Consider the following 21,989-nt stretch of genomic DNA (forward strand, 5'->3'; position numbering starts at 1 on the left):
ATTATTATTTTTCAAAACCTTGACAACTGCAGAACATCTGACTGACGAGTGTCTTGACCTTTCAATAAACCCACGCTGAAAAACAGCACATGCAGTTTGCTACTCACAATTAAGGATTCCAAAATTTTAAAAAAGCACTTGTGTTCACATCTACATTTGAACATTGTACAATAATTTTCTTTCATTTTATGTCCATGAAGTGTTGTTGAATGTCGAGGTAGGGATGCCATTGTTAATAAAGCATCTTCATAAAATGAGCTTGACAACAACACCCCTGTAATTGGACCCATCCAAAAAGGATCGTGTTTAATGTCATATGAGGACAGTGACCGTTATCTTTCCCTGTTTGTCATCTGATGCAAAGGAATGCTTTGCTGTCAGATAGGTTAACAAAAGCACTGTTACATGTGATGTCACAACAAACATCTAGACAGAACATGAAGCTGTCACAAGTTCTTTCTCGTAACCTGTGGGGCACCCCTAGGAAAGACATTTGAACAAGCAAGGCATTCTGCTTTGTTCATTTAGCAATGCAATGCCCCCCAAATCATAAAGTGGCAGTTTACTGTGGTGAGTAGAGTTGAACATGACTGGTGAACTTGGTCAGATCTCAGGAATGATACAGATACAGCAACAAGCAAGATAGTTAAACCATCTGAAACCAAAAGAAATATTGATCTGTATAAATGTATAAAACCCAAAAACATCTGGACAAGCCTCAGATACTTCAAAGAGCCATGCCAGCGGCACAATTGTTCATATGGCTAAGCAAATGAAACTCATACAACTTTATAAAACATTGTCGTCTTCTCACAGCATGGACTTCACACTCAGCAAAATGGTTGGAAACAAAAGCTGAATAGACATTTGTTTATTTTGGGCATCTTTATGCAGGCCAAATTACCTAGTTGTAGGACCAGGTGTGCATGTTGCATCGTTGTGATAGAACCACAGGGGGAAACAGCAGGGGAGGATTGTTTACTAATGAAACTGAGTAACAGCTTCTCCACTGAGTAGACAGGGCCTGACGGGGTGAGCGCTGAGCAGACAAAGAGTCTTCTGGAATATGTCCCATAGCAGCTCAGATTATGTGGAGTTATTTTTTAATTGTATATTTGAGTGGACTCATGTTTGAAGATAGCTAGAAAATAAATTATCAGCAAGGAATATAGTTTATAATGGAGAGACAAGTCAATATTGGTCAACAACTGTTATTTTTTGTATTTTTTATTGAACCTTTATTTAACTACGCAAGTCAGTTGTTTAATATTTACACTACGGCCTACACTGGCCAAACCCGGACAACGCTGGGCCAAGTGTGCGTCGCCCTATGGGACTCCCAATCACGGCTGGTTGTGATACAGGCTATGCAGTGGTGTAAAGTACTTAAGTAAAAATAATTTAAAGTACTAAACTAGTTTCTATGGGTATCTGTACTTTACAATTTATATTTTTGACTACTTTTACTTTTACTCCACGACATTACTAAAGAAAAGAATGTACTTTTTATCCTAAAGAAAAGAATGTACTTTTTACTCCATACATTTTCCCTGACACCCAAAAACACTCATTACATTTTGAAAGCTTAGCAGGACAGGAAAATGGTCCAATTCACGCACTTATCAAGAGAACATCCCTGCACATCCCTACGGCCTCTGATCTGGTGGACTCATTAAACACACATGCTTCATTTGTAAATTATGTCTGAGTGTTGGAGTATGCCCCTAGTTATCCGTAAAAAAAAAAAAAATCTGGTTTGCTTAATATAAGAAATTTGAAATGATTTATACTTTTACTTTTACTCTTGATACTTAAGTATATTTTAGCAATTACATTTACTTTTGATACTTAAGTATATTTAAAACCAAATACTTTTAGAATTTTACTCAAGTAGTATTTTACTGGGTGACTTTCACTTTTACTTGAGTCATTTTCTATTAAGGTATCTTTACTTTTACTCAAGTATGACAATTGGGTACTTTTTCCACCCCTGCTGTTATGGTAGAAATTATAAAAGGCCAACCTTCACTTGACATAGTTGCATGTAGTTGCTGCAGTTTTGCCTTCGTCAGTGACATAATACCTTTGAAAAAACATTTACAAAATATCAGATGCTACTATATCAAGTCAGCACTGTTTTTACTTCAATATTATGGGATTGGTGGCTTCTTTGGCTGTCCCCATAGAATAACCCTTTTTGGTTGCAGGTACAACTCTTTTGGGTTCCATGTAGAACCCTCTGTGGAAAGGGTTCTACATGGAAGCCAAAAGGATTCTACCCGGAAAACAAATTGTTTTTCAAAGAGTTCTCCTATGGGGACAGCCGAAGAACCCGTCTAGGTTCTAGATAGCACCCTGTGACAATTAGAGTGGAGCTGAACAATGAGCACGTTCCACCATTATCTACAAAATGACATAGGCAGAGGTCTTCTCAGAGGGAGTTCATATTTTGACACTTGTCATAGAAGACTTGTCATAGATGGACATACACTCTAATTAAGAATCCAGGGTCAGGCTAATACAATTAGGCCATAAAAACTCAATAGGAGAGCAATACAGGAGTGGGGGGAGTGAGGCAACTCATAAGTAACATGTTGATCCACAAACGTTCCTCCTTTGTAATTTATGTCAAATTTGATTTCCCAGAACAACAAAATATAATAACGAATGATTTTGAGACCAATACTTGACTTAATACAAGGACTTAATACAATACAATGACTTACCCTATTCAATGTATGACAACTCTATGCTTTTATAGCTGGAGATACGAGAACAAGGTTGACGTCTGGAAACAACTAAACCACAATGCATTAACTCTAGTTAATGTTTACATCAAACCCCTGGCCATGGGACTTCCCATCATGGAACTATGATAAAGTGGTGTTGCCACACTTCTGTAAAGAGTGTGAAAATATGTTCTGCACCCAATTCACACTGTGAAATTACATCCAATGTAGATTCATGCAATGCCTCCTGAAATTAACAACCTTATGAAGGCCTTAACCACACAAGCTCTATATAATTGTTCATATTTTATGAACGTTTTGTTTGCCATCTGTCAAATTCAATATAGATTTCAATACTGCAGAGAGAACAACTTAACAGTCAGAGGTACAAATTAGAGAATTGATCAGAAGAGTCAAAGGACCAAAGCATACAGTGGGTGGCTTCAATCTGGCAGCTATAAGCACAACAATAGTCCCACTGTTACCTAAAACATCACAGCACTAGCTTAAGCAATTCACAATATGTGATTTCAGCGGTTTAGCAAAGGTCACATAGTGTCAATTGTGTTCCGGTTGGGTGACCAGTGACTTGCATAAGGTACAGGATTGACATTTTTCTTTTATGCATTGATGGCATTTACTGCTGCACACTAAGCAGTTTTTTTCTCTTCGTGCCCAACAGAACGTTAATAGAATCAGAATCGGTTCTCTGCATTAGTACAGTAAAAGGGTGCGTCCGAAATGGAATCCTATTTCATATTTAGTGCTCTACTTTTGACAAAAGCCTTTTAGGATCTGGTCAAAAGTAGTGCACTATATTAGGAATAGGAGATGCACACCTGAAGGAGTGTCTCATGAGGCCTGACTTGCCAACAGGATCACTGATGCCCTAAGTGTGAAGAGGTAACACTTTTTAAGCGGAGAGTGTCTTGTGGGAGTGAGTAATAGGGACAATCAGAATGAGCTCCATCTACACCAGTTGGAAAATGCATTTACTACAAAAGGGGAATACAACTGAAATATTTAGAAATATGGCATACTTGGCATAAGATGTTGTAACTGTGAAAATTAAAGGCATTTAAAGCATGCCTCAGTTATTGACACAGTGCTCTAAATGTCAAATGCAAAAAACCTTACTACCACCCTACCACTCTAAGGCTTACCACTTTGTCACAAGAATGTAAATGCAAGAGTTGATGAGGGTTGTTTTCAATTATTTACACCATCCTATGGTCATATTATTTTACTCAATTGTCATTACCACCGAAGTGTCTTCAACTCGCCAATATATTATGATAAATAATATAAATAAAAACCAATTAATTACACACTGTGGTTGACATTTTAAAAAAAATAGCAAAACCAATTATCTTTATAGTTCTGTATATGAAACACATTGTATACATAAATGTAAAGCACTTACAAGACATTTAGCTAATATTTCTACTTCTTTCTCCATGTTATAACGGCATCCAGGATATTTGTAACATCACTACTGTACATATATGCAAATGTATACGTATTTGTAAATACAACACATGTATACACGTGTGTATTTCTTTTTTCTTTATTCAAGTTATGGAACATTTAGCAACAAATCTGTCTATACTTCATTAATAAATGCTGAAGGTGTTTTGCAGATAGTTAATCAGGTTAAAGTGCCTTCATTTGAAACATTCTGTAGATTTCCATAGTGATTCGAGTTTTAAGGTTTGCAGTGAAGCTCAGTTTGTACACCCCACACCTTTGCTAGGCATACTGCCTGGTCTCTCCCTCTGTGGGTTCCTTCTATGTTTGTACACCAATACATACACCAATCAACATCTCACAGTTTTGTGTTGGCCGTTCTGAGTTATCGGATTAATCGCATCCGCATCGCTGTCCACGTTTTCAGAAAGAGGCGGGGACAGTTTCTCCAAGGTCTTAATCCCAACCTCATTCTTCTTCTGCAGCTCCTCCTCCTGACACAGGATGCTGTGGGGAATCACATAGGTGGCATTGTTTCTCTCCTTGGGAATGTGCCCTTTAGGCTGATACTGGGACGCAGGTGGCTGTTCTCCATTGTTGTTGATGCTCACTATCTCTATGGCATTGCTGCCTGGGCAGAGTCTGTGGCAGCCCAGCAGGATGGAGAATGCTTTGCGGAAGTCCGCGTTGAAGGCATATATGATGGGGTTGAGTGAGGAGTTGGCCCAGCCGAACCAGACGAACACGTCAAATGTAGCAGGGCTAATGCAGAAGAAATCAGAGGTGCTGTTGGCCTCACAGAAGGGCACCATGCAGTTGAGGATAAAGAAGGGCAGCCAGCAGCATACAAACACCCCCATTATGACAGAGAGGGTCTTTAGGACTTTGGTTTCTCTTTTGAAAGACATCTTGAAGGAGCTCTCCGTCTCCATGTTGTTCCCCATACTGCTGTGGCGGTTCTTGGCACTCTCCGCAGCCCTCTCCAGGGCTGAGATCCTCCTGATTTGTATCTGGGCAATTCTGTAAATCCGGGTGTAAGTCACGATCATGATTGCCACAGGGATGTAGAAGCTGATGAGGGAGGAGGAGATGGCATAAGTCCTGTTAAGGCTGGAGTCGCAATTGTCCGGAGGCAGCTCCCCGTAAGTGCTGTTGAGCTCCAACACTGCAGCCTTGTGCCAGTTCAACTGCACAGGGATGAAGGAGATGAGCACGGACAGAGTCCATGCCACACTGATCATAATAAATGCCACCTTGGGTGTCATCTTCCTCTCATAGCGGAACGGGCTTGAGATTGCCCAATATCTGTCCACGCTGATGACACATAAGTTCAAAATGGACGCTGTGGAGCACATGATGTCGAATGCCACCCAGATGTTGCAGAAGGCTCCGAAGGGCCAGAAGCCCACGATCTCTGTCGCTGCCTTCCATGGCATCACCAAGATGGCCACCAGCAGGTCTGAGATGGCCAAAGAGATCACAAAGAAGTTGGTGACCTTTGAACGCAGGTGGCGGAACTTGGTGACGGCAACACACACTAGTGTGTTCCCTAGCAGTGTGGTCAGGATGAGCGCAAAGAGAAAGCAGCCTGTCAGAACGCGCTTGGATGAGTTTCTCTCTGGCAAATTATCGCTATCACGGACCATGGAGAAGTTCAAATCCATGTTTCTGTCAGCTTGTAGAGATGGAAATCACCCCATAGTTCCAATCACCTGAAGTCAGGACAATTAGATGGGAAATGTAGCCTTGGCCTCTTGCCTGGGGACAAGCTCATTTGGAGGTTGGGTCACCATGCTCATCACAACGATCATCTTGCAGAATAGTGTCTATAAATATTTCAAAAAGCAATCGTTAGAAATGAGCCAAAAAAAAAATCATCCTGTTCATGAATTCTCAAAGACATTCTAATGTTAGTGCAGCAGTTATCAACAAAAGGTATTCCAGCTGTTATTGAAGAGTTGAATATGCTACCAATCTAAACTTGTTTTTTTATTTGATGTTATGTCTATTTCAATGAGCTGGCAGCAGTCATCTGAAACTTTCACACCATATTCTCGCAGGCATGTTATGTAAACAGAGGCTGGGCCAATCATTAGCCTTATATATGGGCTCATCAATACAGTCTATTGATCATATTTGCACTTTCATTTATCTGATTTGTTTAATGACTGACAAGGCGTGTCCATCTGATTATATTCGTGCTCCTATTGACACTCCATCCAGGACAAGCATTAGACTTTGTAACTGCAATGCACATGCACTGGACCTACCGCATGACGATTTGGGCTGTGATAGAAATGTAGACATAATCACGACTCCTCCCAAAACATTGTTGACTAGAAATGCATTCGCATCATAACAACAAAATGAATACATTGTCTGTGTCTTTACACATGAAACGTGGCTTCTGCGTTTGTTTTATGAAAAATGTACATTCAAGGTTCCATAAGCACCAATAAAACATGTCAGGCTACATTTTACTGTGGCGCAACACATAACCGTAATCCTGGAACTCAATCCGTTTGTGCGGTCCGTTTTTGTCACACATCAAGTCTCCAAAATTGCAATGAGACTCCATGGAAGATGAGCTGTCAACTTTTTTCAAACAAACGTTTTTTTGTTGTTGCAGATGCCGTTAAATCCTCAAAGAAAGCTCAACGGTAAGTCATTATTTACATGGAAATAGAAGGCTCTACTTATTCTCCTTCCCCCCCATCTATACACCAGAAGCGCACGCCTCTCTGCTCTCCTCCTCTCTTCGCGTGTGTTCCGGATGCAGCCCCAGTACCGCCAGCAATGTGTAATTACCATTAAATTAAGTCCTTTCGAAATTCACTCTACTTTCACGTGAAAAACTGTGCGACCACATCCAGAGAAGGTGCAAAAACCGTACGATAGAATCAAGTCAACTCGTTTATCTTCTCACAAGCTCCAAATCAACAACAATAAGAGTAGCTTACGAGTTTTCCTAAACGTCACGCACTGGATGTCGTGCCTCTTTTGTTTTGTTACTTTCTTCTTATTTTGAAGTTATTGTGAAGAGATCCCAATTCCGTTTTAGTCTCCTCATCCAGCAATGACGTGTCTGAAGTGAAGTCTCTCACTTGTAGATAGAGGGAAGGTGAGAGGGTGTCGGAAACGTCCCCATCTGCTTTTCTCCAGCTCATTAAAAAAATCAGCTCATACTTCAGCATGGTGAAATGTGCTTATTTGATCCTATTAAAGCCCACTCACTCTTCTATATTGATATTAGATGTATAATTACATAGTTATTTATACAGTAGCCAAATATCTTCGATATTGATATTAGATTTATAATTATATAATTCATTATACAGTAGCCTAATATTACAGCTAGGCCTGCTATCAAACGCATTGGCCACAGTATGTCATATAAGGGATTTGATGAAACGTAAAATAAAATGAACCATGGAATTATTAAAATATCTTATGGTGAAATTGTCTTGAAGTTGAACATGAAGAGAATCTTTTTGCACAATGAGGCCCAATGAGGCCATCTACTGGAGGCCATATTAAGTAATCATAAAAAAATGAAAATATGATATGCTGCAAGCTTAAATTACTATCATCATTGACATGACAGAATAAGAAATATGCAATTCTAAAGATGTTTTAGTAATTACATTATTAATACACCAACACAATATATAGAGAAACTATGAGAAATGGATAGATCAATAAAACCCCTGACCAGTGCTCTGTTTTCTTCATATTTGCTGTGAATTTCAGAGTCAATGCAGACATCAAATATTTCTGCATGTACAGGGCATTCTGAAACTATTCAGACCCCTTGACTTTTTCCACATTTTGTTAAGTTACAGCCTTATTCAAAAATGTACTCAATTATTGTTTTTCCTCATCATTCTACACACAATACCCCATAATGACAAAGCAAAAACAGGTTTTTAGAAATGTGTGCAAATGTAATAAGAATAAAAAAACTGAACTATCACATTTACATAAGTATTCAGACCCTTTACTCAGTACTTTGTTGAAGCACTTTTGGCAGCGATTACAGCCTTGAGTCTTCTTGGGTATGAAGCTACAAGCTTGGCCCACCTGTATTTGGGGAGTTTCTCCCATTCTTCTCTGCAGATCTTCTCAAGCTCTGTCAGGTTGGATGGGGAGCGTCGCTGCCCAGCTATTTTCAGGTCTCTCCAGAGATGTTCGGTCGAGTTCAAGTCCGGGCTCTGGCTGGGCCACTCAAGGACATTCAGAGACTTGTCCCGAAGCCACTCCTGCGTTGTCTTGGCTGTTTTCTTAGGGTTGTTGTCCTTTTGGAAGGTGAACCTTCACCCCAGTCTGAGGTCCTAAGCGCTCTGGAGCAAGTTTTCATCAAGGATCTCTCTGTACTTTGCTCCGTTCATCTTTCCCTCGATCCTGAATAGTCTCCCAGTCACTGCCGTGAAAAACATTCCCACAGCATGATGCTGCCACCACCACGCTTCACCGTAGAGATGGTGCCAGGTTTCCCCCAGACGTGGCGCTTGGCATTCAGGCCAAAGAGTTCAATTTTGCTTTCATCAGACCAGAGAATCTTGTTTCTCATGGTCTGAGTCCTTTAGGTGCCTTTTGGGCAACTCCAAGCGGGCTGTCGTGCCTTTTACTGAGGAGTGGCTTTTGTCTGGCCACTCTACCATAAAGGCCTGATTGGTGGTGTGCTGCAGATATGGTTGTCCTTCTGGTAGGGCTGGGCGATATGGCCAAAATCTCATATCCCGATATAGGTCATTTCATATCCCGATAACGATACATATCACGATATAGCACATTTTCTGTAAATTCTATTAATAAATAGTTTATATAAAATGACCACATTGTAAATGTCAGAGTCGTGTGTATAGGTGGCAGGGAAGTCAGGCGCAGGAGAGTCAAACGGAGTCTTTTAATGAATGTCCAAGTACATGCTCCATAACACTAATAAGAAACGACCATAAACAAATATGGGTACGAAGACCCGTAGCGCACCTATACACATAAAAAACAACACTAACAACAAACAATCTCTGACAAAGACATGAGGGGAAACAGAGGGTTAAATACACAACATGTAATGGATGGGATTGGAAACAGGTGTGTGAGAAGAAAAGACAAAACCAATGGAAAAATAAAAAATGGATCAATGATGGCTAGAAGACCGGTGACGTCGACCGCCGAACACCGCCCGAACAAGAAGAGGCAACGACTTCGGCAGAAGTCGTGACAGTAAAGGCCTATTTCATATTACATTTTGAATTATACTCAACAAATAAAAGGTACTTACTCATATTTGATTATTTCTCCTTTTATTTAGAACCTTTATGCAAATTTTCAATTAAGCATGTAACAAAATATAAAATATGAATGTATAAAATCTAAAAAGGTAAAAAGAGAACACTTCAACTATAGTTGCAAACAAAATAAATATAGGCCTAAAATATATATATATATATATATATACAGTGGGGAGAACAAGTATTTGATACACTGCCGATTTTGCAGGTTTTCCTACTTACAAAGCACGTAGAGGTCTGTCATTTTTATCATAGGTACACTTCTACTGTGAGAGTCGGAATCTAAAACAAAAATCCAGAAAATCACATTGTATGATTTTTAAGTAATTAATTTGCATTTTATTGCATGACATAAGTATTTGATACATCAGAAAAGCAGAACTTAATATTTGGTACAGAAACCTTTGTTTGCAATTACAGAGATCATACGTTTCCTGTAGTTCTTGACCAGGTTTGCACACACTGCAGCAGGGATTTTGGCCCACTCCTCCATACAGACCTTCTCCAGATCTTTCAGGTTTCGGGGCTGTCGCTGGGCAATACGGACTTTCAGCTCCCTCCAAAGATTTTCTATTGGGTTCAGGTCTGGAGACTGGCTAGGCCACTCCAGGACCTTGAGATGCTTCTTACGGAGGCACTCCTTAGTTGCCCTGGCTGTCTGTTTTGAGTCGTTGTCATGCTGGAAGACCCAGCCACGACCCATCTTCAATGCTCTTACTGAGGGAAGGAGGTTGTTGGCCAAGATCTCGCGATACATGGCCCCATCCATCCTCCCCTCAATACGGTAGAGTCGTCCTGTCCCCTTTGCAGAAAAGCATCCCCAAAGAATGATGTTTCCACCTCCATGCTTCACGGTTGGGATGGTGTTCTTGGGGTTGTACTCATCCTTCTTCTTCCTCCAAACACGGCGAGTGGAGTTTAGACCAAAAAGCTCTATTTTTGTCTCATCAGACCACATGACCTTCTCCCATTCCTCCTCTGGATCATCCAGATGGTCATTGGCAAACTTCAGACGGGCCTGGACATGCGCTGGCTTGAGCAGGGGGACCTTGCGTGCGCTGCAGGATTTTAATCCATGACGGCGTAGTGTGTTACTAATGGTTTTCTTTGAGACTGTGGTCCCAGCTCTCTTCCGGTCATTGACCAGGTCCTGCCGTGTAGTTCTGGGCTGATCCCTCACCTTCCTCATGATCATTGATGCCCCACGAGGTGAGATCTTGCATGGAGCCCCAGACCGAGGGTGATTGACCGTCATCTTGAACTTCTTCCATTTTCTAATAATTGCACCAACAGTTGTTGCCTTCTCACCAAGCTGCTTGCCTATTGTCCTGTAGCCCATCCCAGCCTTGTGTAGGTCTACAATTTTATCCCTGATGTCCTTACACAGCTCTCTGGTCTTGGCCATTGTGGAGAGGTTGGAGTCTGTTTGATTGAGTGTGTGGACAGGTGTCTTTTATACAGGTAACGAGTTCAAACAGTTGCAGTTAATACAGGTAATGAGTGGAGAACAGGAGGGCTTCTTAAAGAAAAACTAACAGGTCTGTGAGAGCCGGAATTCTTACTGGTTGGTAGGTGATCAAATACTTATGTCATGCAATAAAATGCAAATTAATTACTTAAAAATCATACAATGTGATTTTCTGGATTTTTGTTTTAGATTCCGTCTCTCACAGTTAAAGTGTACCTTTGTAAGTAGGAAAACCTGCAAAATCGGCAGTGTATCAAATACTTGTTCTCCCCACTGTATATATATATATACACACTGCTCAAAAAAATAAAGGGAACACTTAAACAACACAATGTAACTCCAAGTCAATCACACTTCTGTGAAATCAAACTGTCCACTTAGGAAGCAACACTGATTGACAATAAATTTCACATGCTGTTGTGCAAATGGAATAGACAAATGGTGGAAATTATAGGCAATTAGCAAGACACCCCCAATAAAGGAGTGGTTCTGCAGGTGGTGACCACAGACCACTTCTCAGTTCCTATGCTTCCTGGCTGATGTTTTGGTCACTTTTGAATGCTGGCGGTGCTTTCACTCTAGTGGTAGCATGAGACGGAGTCTACAACCCACACAAGTGGCTCAGGTAGTGCAACTCATCCAGGATGGCACATCAATGCGAGCTGTGGCAGGAAGGTTTGCTGTGTCTGTCAGCGTAGTGTCCAGAGCATGGAGGCGCTACCAGGAGACAGGCCAGTACATCAGGAGACGTGGAGGAGGTTGTAGGAGGGCAACAACCCAGCAGCAGGACCGCTACCTCCGCCTTTGTGCAAGGAGGAGTAGGAGGAGCACTGCCAGAGCCCTGCAAAATGACCTCCAGCAGGCCACAAATGTGCATGTGTCTGCTCAAACGGTAAGAAACAGACTCCATGAGGGTGGTATGAGGGCCCGACGTCCACAGGTGGGGGTTGTGCTTACAGCCCAACACCGTGCAGGACGTTTGGCATTTGCCAGAGAACACCAACATTGGCAAATTCGCCACTGGCGCCCTGTGCTCTTCACAGATGAAAGCAGGTTCACACTGAGCACATGAGCACATGTGACAGACGTGACAGAGTCTGGAGACGCCGTGGAGAACGTTCTGCTGCCTGCAACATCCTCCAGCATGACCGGTTTGGCGGTGGGTCAGTCATGGTGTGGGGTGGCATTTCTTTGTGGGGCCGCACAGCCCTCCATGTGCTCGCCAGAGGTAGCCTGACTGCCATTAGGTACCGAGATGAGATCCTCAGACCCCTTGTGAGACCATATGCTGACACATGCACATTTGTGGCCTGCTGGAGGTCATTTTGCAGGGCTCTGGCAGTGCTCCTCCTTGCACAAAGGCGGAGGTAGCGGTCCTGCTGCTGGGTTGTTGCCCTCCTACGGCCTCCTCCACGTCTCCTGATGTACTGGCCTATTAATGCAATTGCAGACAGAAAATGACAATGGAAACACAGCGTGTTTGTTTCAGAGTAAGTTCTGCACCCCACCTAAGGGCGCAGCTGATTTTATACATGTGATCACTCCCTAGTGGTATGATCACCTACGTCAATGCATGTGTGTATCAATAAGCTGAGGTTACCTTATAATAAGGCAAGCTAGTACAGTAGCTTCTCTGAAATTATTAGCATTGTCCACTGTCACACAAGATCAAAATGTCAAAACCAGACAGAGGTTACTTCTCTTTATCTAGTTTCTCTTTATCTAGTTTCGGTCTGACTCAGACCTAGCCTGCAAGCACACTCTTGCAACAGCTAGGGCTTAACCACAAAGACTAATATAGATGGCTTGCGCAACGTATAGTGGCAGAGTTTTTAGGCATATAGCAACAGTATCTATTAAAAGGCCTGCAGCAAAACATATGAATCTTAAGGTTCCCTTAATCAATAATGGCCTTGGAGGGTCTCTGGGACCCATCCCCTACACCAGTTTTGCATGTTATTTTGGCATTAATACGTGTCACATATACATTTGCATTTGGTACCTTGGGTCGAGTGTTAGCACCAACTCACAAAACCCCCCTTTTCTCAACCGTGTAAATTGGGGCCATGTTTTTGCAGATGTAAGTTGTAACGGCAGGTGTTATCTCCTTCCATCTTCGTGATTCTTTGCCACATGATGTGCATGTGAGAGGCAGACGCCTCTTGCAACATCTGAGTCGGGTTTGTTTTGAGCACTCGGTTGTACTTTTTTGGGTCTCATCCGTAGACTCTCTCTGTACTGTTTCACATGATTCTTTCGTAGGTGGTAAAAGAGGTTAGTGGTGTTTGAGCCTGTTGTCGGGACAGGCCTGCGGCATATTTTGCAGAGGACGGTTTTCTAGTCGGGTTTTCTGGTCCGTGTCAGACTTTTCATACCTAAACCACGTCCATGCGACCGAAGTAGCCCCTCTTTTAGGTATGAGCTCCGTGTCTCCGTGCTCTGTGTCACGTTCACTCTCCTCCATGTTTGTTTGTGTTGCAAATTTCCTTCCACACGTGGTGGAAGAACGCAAAAATATTGCCATAAAGAGTGTGATTTGCGACACAACGAAATAAACGACCATAATATGAAACAATAGACGTTTTTATATCGTCACACAATATATATCGTCATATCGCCCAGCCCTACCATCTAGAAGGTTCTCCAATCTCCACAGGGTAATTCTGAAGCTCTGTCAGAGTGACCATTGGGTTCTTGGTCACCTCCCTGACCAAGGCCCTCCCTTACAAGAGCTGGTGGTTCCAACTTCTTCCATTTAAGAATGATGGAGGAAACTGTGTTCTTAGGGACCTTCAATGCTGCAAAAATATGTTGGTACCCTTCCTCAGATCTGTCCCTCCACACAATCCTGTCTCAGAGCTCTACAGACAATTCCTTCGACCTCGTGGCTTGGTTTTTTCTTTGACATGCACTGTCAACTGTGGGACCTTACATAGACAGATGTGTGCCTTTCCAAATCATGTCCAATCAATTGAATTTACCACAGGTGGACTACAATCCAGTTGAAGAAAAATCTCAAGGATGAGAAATGAAAGCAGGATGCATCTGAGCAAAGGGTCTGAATACTTACAGTTGAAGTAGGAAGTTTACATACACTTAGGTTAGAATCATTAAAACTTGTTTTTCAACCACTCCACAAATTTCTTATTAACAAACTATAGTTTTGGCAAGTCGGTTAACACATCTACTTTGTGCATGACACAAGTAATTTTTCCAACAATTGTTTACAAACAGATTATTTCACTTATTATTTCACTGTATCACAATTCCAGTGGGTTAGAAGCTTACATACACTAAGTTGACTGTGCCTTTAAACAGCTTGGAAAATTCCAGAAAATTATGTCATGGCTTTAGAAGCTTCTGATATGCTAATTGACATCATTTGAGTCAATACCTGCAGTCTCGCTTGGCAGCCTCTACACTGAGAGCATATTTGGCAGAAATATCTGCCTGCCATGTGGGGTGGATGGACAGGCCAGTGGGGTGCCATCCCTTGGTCTCCAGGTTTATGAAGGGGGTTTGTCACCTGTGTCCAGCTAGGACACGCTCAACGGAGAGCTGGGATCTGGATGTGGTCTTAGCAGCTTTGGCAAAGCCGCCTTTCGAACCGTTGGAGTCTGCCTCCCCGAAACACCTCTCTATGAAGGAGGTTTTCTTGTAGCGATTACTGTCATGTAGAGGGTGGTTGAGCTCCATGCTTTTTCGGTAAGTTCTGAGTGCTACCGGATAGACCCTGGGGGGAGGAGTATATCTCTCCGCCCCAACCCCTCATTCCTCCCGAAGGTTCTGATAGACAGGTATGTGAACATCCCTTTTATCCTTTCTGCTTACGACCCCCGGCAGTGGAGTCTGGGCCTCCCTCCGGCATGCTGTGCCCTGTGAGGGCACTGGCTGCCTATGTGGAGCGGACACGGTCAGTGAGAACAACAGACCAGCTCTTTGTCTGCTATGGTGAGAGAGTCCTCGGGGCTGGACTATCAAAGCAGAGGCTCTCACTGGATCGTGGAAGCGATTGCGACAGCATACCGCCTAGCCGGCAGGCCAGTGCTGGAATCTGTGGTGGCACATTCAAGACGAGGTGTGGCTGCATCCTGGGCTCTACTGGGAGGAGCACTGATATCTGTGCTGCGGCCAGCTGGGCTTCCTCTTGCACCTTTGCTAGGTACTATCGGGTAAATGTGGCACCTCCCTCTGCCGTTGGTTCAGCGGTCCTGGGCGTCGTCTCCCCTTCCACAGACTGTGCCGGGACCCCCTTTCCACATTGGCGGCCCCTGCGTCTCGGTCCCGCGCTGGGACATCGCCGCTGGCTGGACAGGTCCCTCTAGCACCGACTAATCTGATACGGGTATAACAATATATTGGAGTGATCCAATATAGTGAAACATAACGAAGGTACTTATGTAACCACGGTTATGTGAGCTATATGGATCATTACAATCCTCTGCGGTGCTCGAGGCGCCTCAAAACTGATGTAGAGAACGTGTGTCGCGGCCATGGGGTCTATATATAAGGGCGGACCCCAGCCGTAAATCCTCACCTCGGATGTATCCCTCCGCCGCGGAGTGATACCAATATATTGGAGTGATCCATACAGCTCACATAACCGTGGTTACATACATAACCTTCGTTTTCATGGTTTACAGTCAGCCAAAACACCCTTAGTCTGTCAAAATAACATTAGCTGTATTCCACTGTCAGTCACCCAATCGCATGTCTCGACATTTGCTCACGTTCTGGTGGACTTCACACGGGAGAATTAACCCACTGGCTAGGTCAAATATCGATAACCCGACCTTAATAACCCACCACCAACAACCCAGTCTTGCTGTTTTTACAAAAAAACGACCAACTATTGACCCAATGCCTGCATCGCAGCAATCGGGCCATCCAAACAACCAGTTTATTTTTTTGTAATTTACATCTCAAAGCCTTGACCTGTCTGGTGCACACATATTTCTCTGTCCTCCATTTGATTGAAGGCCTCAATCTGAGTTTTTACCCTGTAACTGATTGCTTCTAGAAAGAGAGTAGGAACAACACATGATCAAGATGATCTAGCTACTAGTTTAAAGCAATTAAATATCTAATTGATGCAAAGAATGACTGTAAGGGCTACATTTATGAGAATACATGCATTTACTTACCTTGTCAATCGTGAAGACGATTCACAAAAAAAAATACATATTTCCATGCATCCTCCTCCCAATACAGCCTCTTCCAACACCATGGGTAGGGGAATCCATCTGAAAAAGTTTCAGAGCGTCAAAGATCATACCCCCAAAACATGCTAACCTCCCCTGCTATTGGTAATGGTGAGAGGTTACCATATCTTTGAGGTATGATCTTTGACCCTCTGAAACTTTCTCACTCATCATTATTCACGGTTCATTCAGGATTATTTGGAATCATGGTAGCATCCCCATTAATGTAGAAGTGTTTAAAAACATATTCTATTCTTATTTACAATAAAAGTGACTCCAAAAATAAATCTGAAACATAACCAAAACTAACTGCAAATGCATTCAATAAGTTTGTAGAGTCACAAGCTTGATGTAGTCATTGCGTGCTAGGAATATGGTACCAAATACTAAACTTTTAACTACTTTATTTATAAGAATCTTTAGTGATGTCAATAATTTGGACATACGGAAGCCCTGAAGCCCAAGGCAAAAAATTATATGGCGACTCTTGGAATGATCTAATTTGAACCACTTAGTATCTTGTTTGAACAGTTTTAGTATATTGTTTGAATAACTTATTATCTCGTTTGAATGACTTAATTGTTATTTTGTCTACTTAGGCCTTTGTTATGCAGCTTCTCAGACCGGGTAATGGCTGCTGCAGCCATTTATTCACTGATTCCATCCATTGATATGATTATTCATTGACAGTTTCCACTGTGAATCATGAAGGTGTGGGGCTGCTTTGCTGGTGATACTGTCAGTGATTAATTTAGAATTCAAGGCACAATAAACCAGCATGGCTACCACAGCATTCTGCAGCGATTCTGGGCTATTTGACCAAGAAAGAGAGTGATGGAGTGCTGCATCAGATGACCTGGCCTCCATTATCACTCAACCTCGACACAATTTAGATGGTTTCGGATGAGTTGGATCGCAGAGTGAAGGAAAAACAATCAACAAGTCCTCAGGATATGTGGGAACTGTCATCAAGGAAAATGGTGGCTACTTTCAAGAATCTCAAATATAAAATATATTTTGATTTATTTAACACTTTCTTTGGTTACTACTTGACTACATATATGTTATTTCATAGTTTTGATGTATTCACTATTATTCTACAATGTAGAAAATCGTAAAAATATAGGAAAACCATTGAATGAGTAGGTGTGTCCAAACTTTTGACTGGTACTTGTAAGTATTCAGACATTTACTTTGTCGAAGCACCTTTGGCTGCGATTACAGCCTCGAGTCTTCTTGAGTATGACACTTCAAGCTTGGCACAACTGTATTTGGGGAGTTTCTTCCACTGTTCTCTGCAGATTCTCAAGCTCTATCAGGTTCGATGGGGAGCGTCGCTACACAGCTATTTTCAGGTATGTTATATCAGGTTCAAGTTCGAGCTTTGGCTGGGCCAGAGACTTGTCCCGAAGCCACTCCTGCGTTGTCTTGGTTGTATGCTTAGGGTCGTTGTCCTGTTGGAAGATGAACCTTTGATCCAGTCTGAGGTCCTGAGCAATCCTTACAAGTCTTCCAGTCCCTGCTGCTAAAAAAACATCCCCACAACATGATACTGCCACCACCATGCTTCACCATAGGGATGGTGCCAGGTTTCCTCCAGATGTGCCGCTTTGGCATTCAGGCCAAAGAGTTCAATCTTGTTTCTCGTGGTCTGAGAGTTCTTTGGGTGCCTGTTGGCGAACTCCAAGCGGGCTGTCATGTGACTTTTACTGAGGAATGCCTTCTGTCTGGCAACTCTACCACAAAGGCCTGATTGGTGGAGTGCTGCAGAGATGGTTGTCCTTCTAGAAGGTTCTCCCATCTCCACAGAAGAACTCCCTAACCAAAGCCCTTCTCCCCCGATTGCTCAGTTTGTCCGGACGGCCAGCTCTAGGAAGAGTCTTGGTGGTTCCAAACTTCTTCCATTTAATAATGATGGAGGCCACTGTGTTCTTGAGGACCTTCAATGTTGCAGAATATTTTGGTACCCTTCCCCAGATCAGTGCCTCAACACAATCCAGCCTCGGAGCTCTACGGACAATTTGTTTGACCTCATGGCTTGGTTTTTGCTCTGACATGCACTGTCAACTGTGGGACCTTATATGTGACCCGTTTCAGGAAACTAGGCATATGTCGCAGGTCACTACTTCACATGAGAGCCATTTGAACGTAAAAATGTTTTTTTTTATCAAAATGCATATTTTTGGGGCAGAAATGCCTTTTTGAACATGTGAACTTTCATGTGCCTTAATAACAAACTTGTAGACCATCTATAAATACGAATAAAATTGTTCAATTACTAGCTGGGTTGATTTAGCCACAGAAAAAGTTAGCTACCTTCCCGCTAGCCATAATAGGCTGAGATAATGATTGAGCTGGGCATGCTGAGAGATGAGTTTGGATTGGTCTGCCATATAACATGTTTCTGTCTATTTGAGCCATTCGGTATGTGTAGGTAATCCTTTCTAACGCGTCTTTTTGAAATATCTACTGCGTAGTAAAACTTCATAAGTGTTGCTCTCCACTTTCTGGAAGACCAAGTTTTTAAATTAGTGGAATTCGAGTATGATAGCTAAGGAGATGGAGAAAACATCTGTCTCCGGATTTACATCTTCAAACTAACGGCAACCATGGCATCCGTGACAGGACACGCGTCCATCTATGATGTATACCGGTAAGATGGTCAAGGTGGCTACATTTTCAGATATTACAAGTTTCTAATTCAGATATTAAACATTTCTAAAGACATAAAGTCTTTTCATTTCAAATTAACGTGTACTGTTAGTGTCACGCCCTGATCTGTTTCACCTGTCCTTGTGCTTGTCTCCCCCTCCAGGTGTGTCTCCCCCTCCAGGTGCCACTCATTATCCCCGGTGTATTTATACCTGTGTTTTCTGTCTCTCTGTGCCAGTTCGTTTTGTTTGCCAAGTCAACCAGCGTTTATCTCCTAGCTCCTATTATTCCCAGTCTCTGTTTATTCCTAGTCCTCCTGGTTTTGATCCTTGCCTGTCCTGACACCGAACCCGCCTGCCTGACCATTCTTCCTGCCCTGAGCTCGAGCCTGCCTAACGCCTTGTACTGTTTGGACTTGGACCTGGTTTATGAACTCTCGCCTGTACCCGACCTGCATTTTGCCTACCCCTTGTGTTATAATAAATATCAGAGCTCAACCATCTGTCTCCTGTGTCTGCATATGGGTCTCGCCTAGTGCCCTTATAGTTAGCTAGCTAGATAATGTTAGCTGGCTGACTTGCTAGCAAACGTTACGTGTATGATCTTATTATTGGTATCTCAGAGCCATTTGCTTGGCTAGTTATAGCCTAATGTTAGCTAGCTAACATTGAACCTGGTTGGTTAGCTACCTGCAGATTCATGCAGGGTAGTAATATCATGAGTTGGGATTATGGTTCATTGTTTAGCTAGCTAGTTAGCTACATGTCTTAACAAAAGACTCCACTACACAAGTAACCATTTCCGGTTCGTTCCTAAATTCAGGCTGGCCAACTACTCCATTTTCAGAGCACTATCATCTTAGTGGGCCAGAGCGTAGAATAACTAATGCATTTACGAACGCTCAACACCTGTTGAACATGGCAGGTGTCAGTAAAAGTCGCCAAAAAATCGTAATTAAATTGTTGCCAACAGCACAGTTACAGTCACCAACACTCTGGATAACATGAAAACAGCCTAACCAGCTCTGCTAGGGCGAGTAAAATGGTCAGAGTTTGGGTGGCGGGGTAAAGCTTAAGAGGGTGTGAACGATGGTGAATAGGTGTAGACAAAGAGGAGCTCTCCAGTAGGTACCAAAACATTCAAAGGCCATTTTCTCAAAAGTGAGGTTACATGTTTATCAACTTTCAAAGCAAAATTACTTTCCCATTGTTCCTCAAATGCAGTGTATGATATACCATTTTGTAGCTCTGTGTCTCTGCTTTTATCCAATGTAAAAAACACAATTTGAATACTGCACTATACTTTCCAAATGCACTGTATGCTGTATGACTTACATTTCAGCTAATATGGTGGAAACGTCATTTGATGGTAACACTATAGGCTTTCAGATATCATCTCTCACATGCACCCAAAGTGCAAAGGCCACGGTATTGCTGATTTTAAACCATTGCTCCATTCCTAAATGATACATTATCAGGATTCTCATGAGAATCAAGTAATCAATGTGAAATATGGAAGATTGGTTGATTTCCAGTTTTTAAAGGTGCACTAAGCAGGAATCGATTCCGCCATTTCCTGGTTGCTAAAATTCTAATAGTTTGCCTAATTTCAGTTTATGTGACAAAACAAGCAATTATCATACAGAGAATCATTGTACCATCTAAACCGCTGTGAAATATATTTTCCTCAACCAAAAACGTGTATTTTTAGCTGTTTGAAGCTGGTGTACAAAACCTACAGTAAAAGATGCTAAAACGAAACATAAGAATGGGAATCACAGAAATACCGCACATAGAACACATCTACCTCTTCCTAGACTTGCTTTCAAAGAGAATGACAGATCTATAACTTACATTTCTGTTAATTTTGTAGGGTAGCCCAAAAAGTTACATATTGTGCCTCCCGAGTGGTGCAGCGGTCTAAGGCACTGCATCGCAGTGCCAGCTGTGTCACTACAGATCCTGGTTTGATTCCAGGCTGTGTCTGGGAGAACCATGAGGAGGCGCACAATTGTCCCAGCGTTGTCCAGCTTAGCGGAGGGTTTGGCCGGCTGGGATGTACAGTACTTGTCCCTCAAGAAGCAGTGAGGCTTGGCGGGGTCGACGCACGGCTCTCGACCTTCGCCTCTCCCGAGTCCATATTGGAGTTGCAGCGATGGGATTGGGAGGATATATATATAATTGACGAGAAGAGTATCGCCCATCCCATCAGGCATCTCACTGCACCCTCATATCACGTCTTGAAATATGCAGAGACCTGAAAATAGCTGTGCAGCAATGCTAGCCATCCAACCTGACAGAGCTTGAGAGGATCTGCAGAGAACAGTGGGAGAAACTTCCCAAATACAGGTGTGCCAAGATTGTAGCGTCATACCCAAGAAGACTCGAGGCTGTAATCGATGCCAAAGGTGCTTCAAGAAAGTACTGAGTAAATGGTCTGAATACTTATGTAAATGTGATATTTCCATTTTTATTAGCAAAAATTTTGAATAACCTGTTTTTGCTCTGTCATGATGGTGTATTTATGTTTATTGATGAGGGGGATTTTTTTTTTTTTATCAATTTTAGAATAAAGCTGTAACATAACAGCTTTATTAACATAATGTGGAAAAAGTCAAGGGGTCTGAATATTTTCCGAAGAAAAAAAAGGAAAACATTTGTTTCACCATTTTAAAATGAGAGTCCAGTTCACGTAACAGGGTTTACCTTCAAATGAGGGACATGTTTTTTCCTTAAATTGTATCACTAATCACCTTAAATAAATTATAATCCCCAGAAATGACTTTGTAAACGTTACATAATAACTAGGGCTTTAGAATGATGGTGAAGACTTGAAGAAATGTTGGGTTAAGTGGGTTCAAATGACAGAGGGTGCATTAATCAATGTTTCCATATGGTCTATATTAAAGGGCACTTCATATAACAGGTTCTAAAAATTCAACATTGGTGAACAATGTCTACTTAAAATGGAAATAGTCCGGGTAGCTAATTAATTGATTGTTCAGCACTATTATGGCTTGGGGGTAGAAGCTGTTAAGGAGCCTTTTGGACCTAAACTTGGCACTCCGGTAACGCTTGCCATGCGGTAGCAGAGAGAACAGTCTATGACTTGGGTGACTGGAGTCTTTGACAATTTTTCGGGCCTTCCTTTGACATCACCTAGTATATCGGTCCTGGAT

General features: G+C 42.3%; 1 protein-coding gene across 2 annotated transcripts; it reads right to left on the bottom strand.

Annotated features, from left to right (window-relative positions):
• Positions 1–2,608: 2,608 nt before the first annotated feature.
• LOC139583499 (D(1)-like dopamine receptor) lies at positions 2,609–7,304 on the bottom strand. Of its 2 annotated transcripts, none has more exons than XM_071414665.1 (2): positions 7,157–7,304; positions 2,609–6,022 (listed from the first exon to the last, which is right to left on the bottom strand). In XM_071414665.1, exon 2 carries the CDS (start codon positions 5,858–5,860, stop codon positions 4,547–4,549), a length of 1,314 nt encoding a protein of 437 aa, XP_071270766.1. In that variant the 5' UTR covers positions 5,861–6,022; positions 7,157–7,304; the 3' UTR covers positions 2,609–4,546. The 2 variants fall into 2 exon arrangements, with proteins under 2 accessions (XP_071270766.1, XP_071270758.1); XM_071414657.1 differs by having other exon boundaries at positions 6,467–7,304.
• Between the last annotated feature and the right edge of the window lie 14,685 nt (positions 7,305–21,989).

Source organism: Salvelinus alpinus, chromosome 1, assembly GCF_045679555.1.
Source record: "Salvelinus alpinus chromosome 1, SLU_Salpinus.1, whole genome shotgun sequence".
Taxonomy (NCBI): Eukaryota; Metazoa; Chordata; class Actinopteri; order Salmoniformes; family Salmonidae; genus Salvelinus; species Salvelinus alpinus.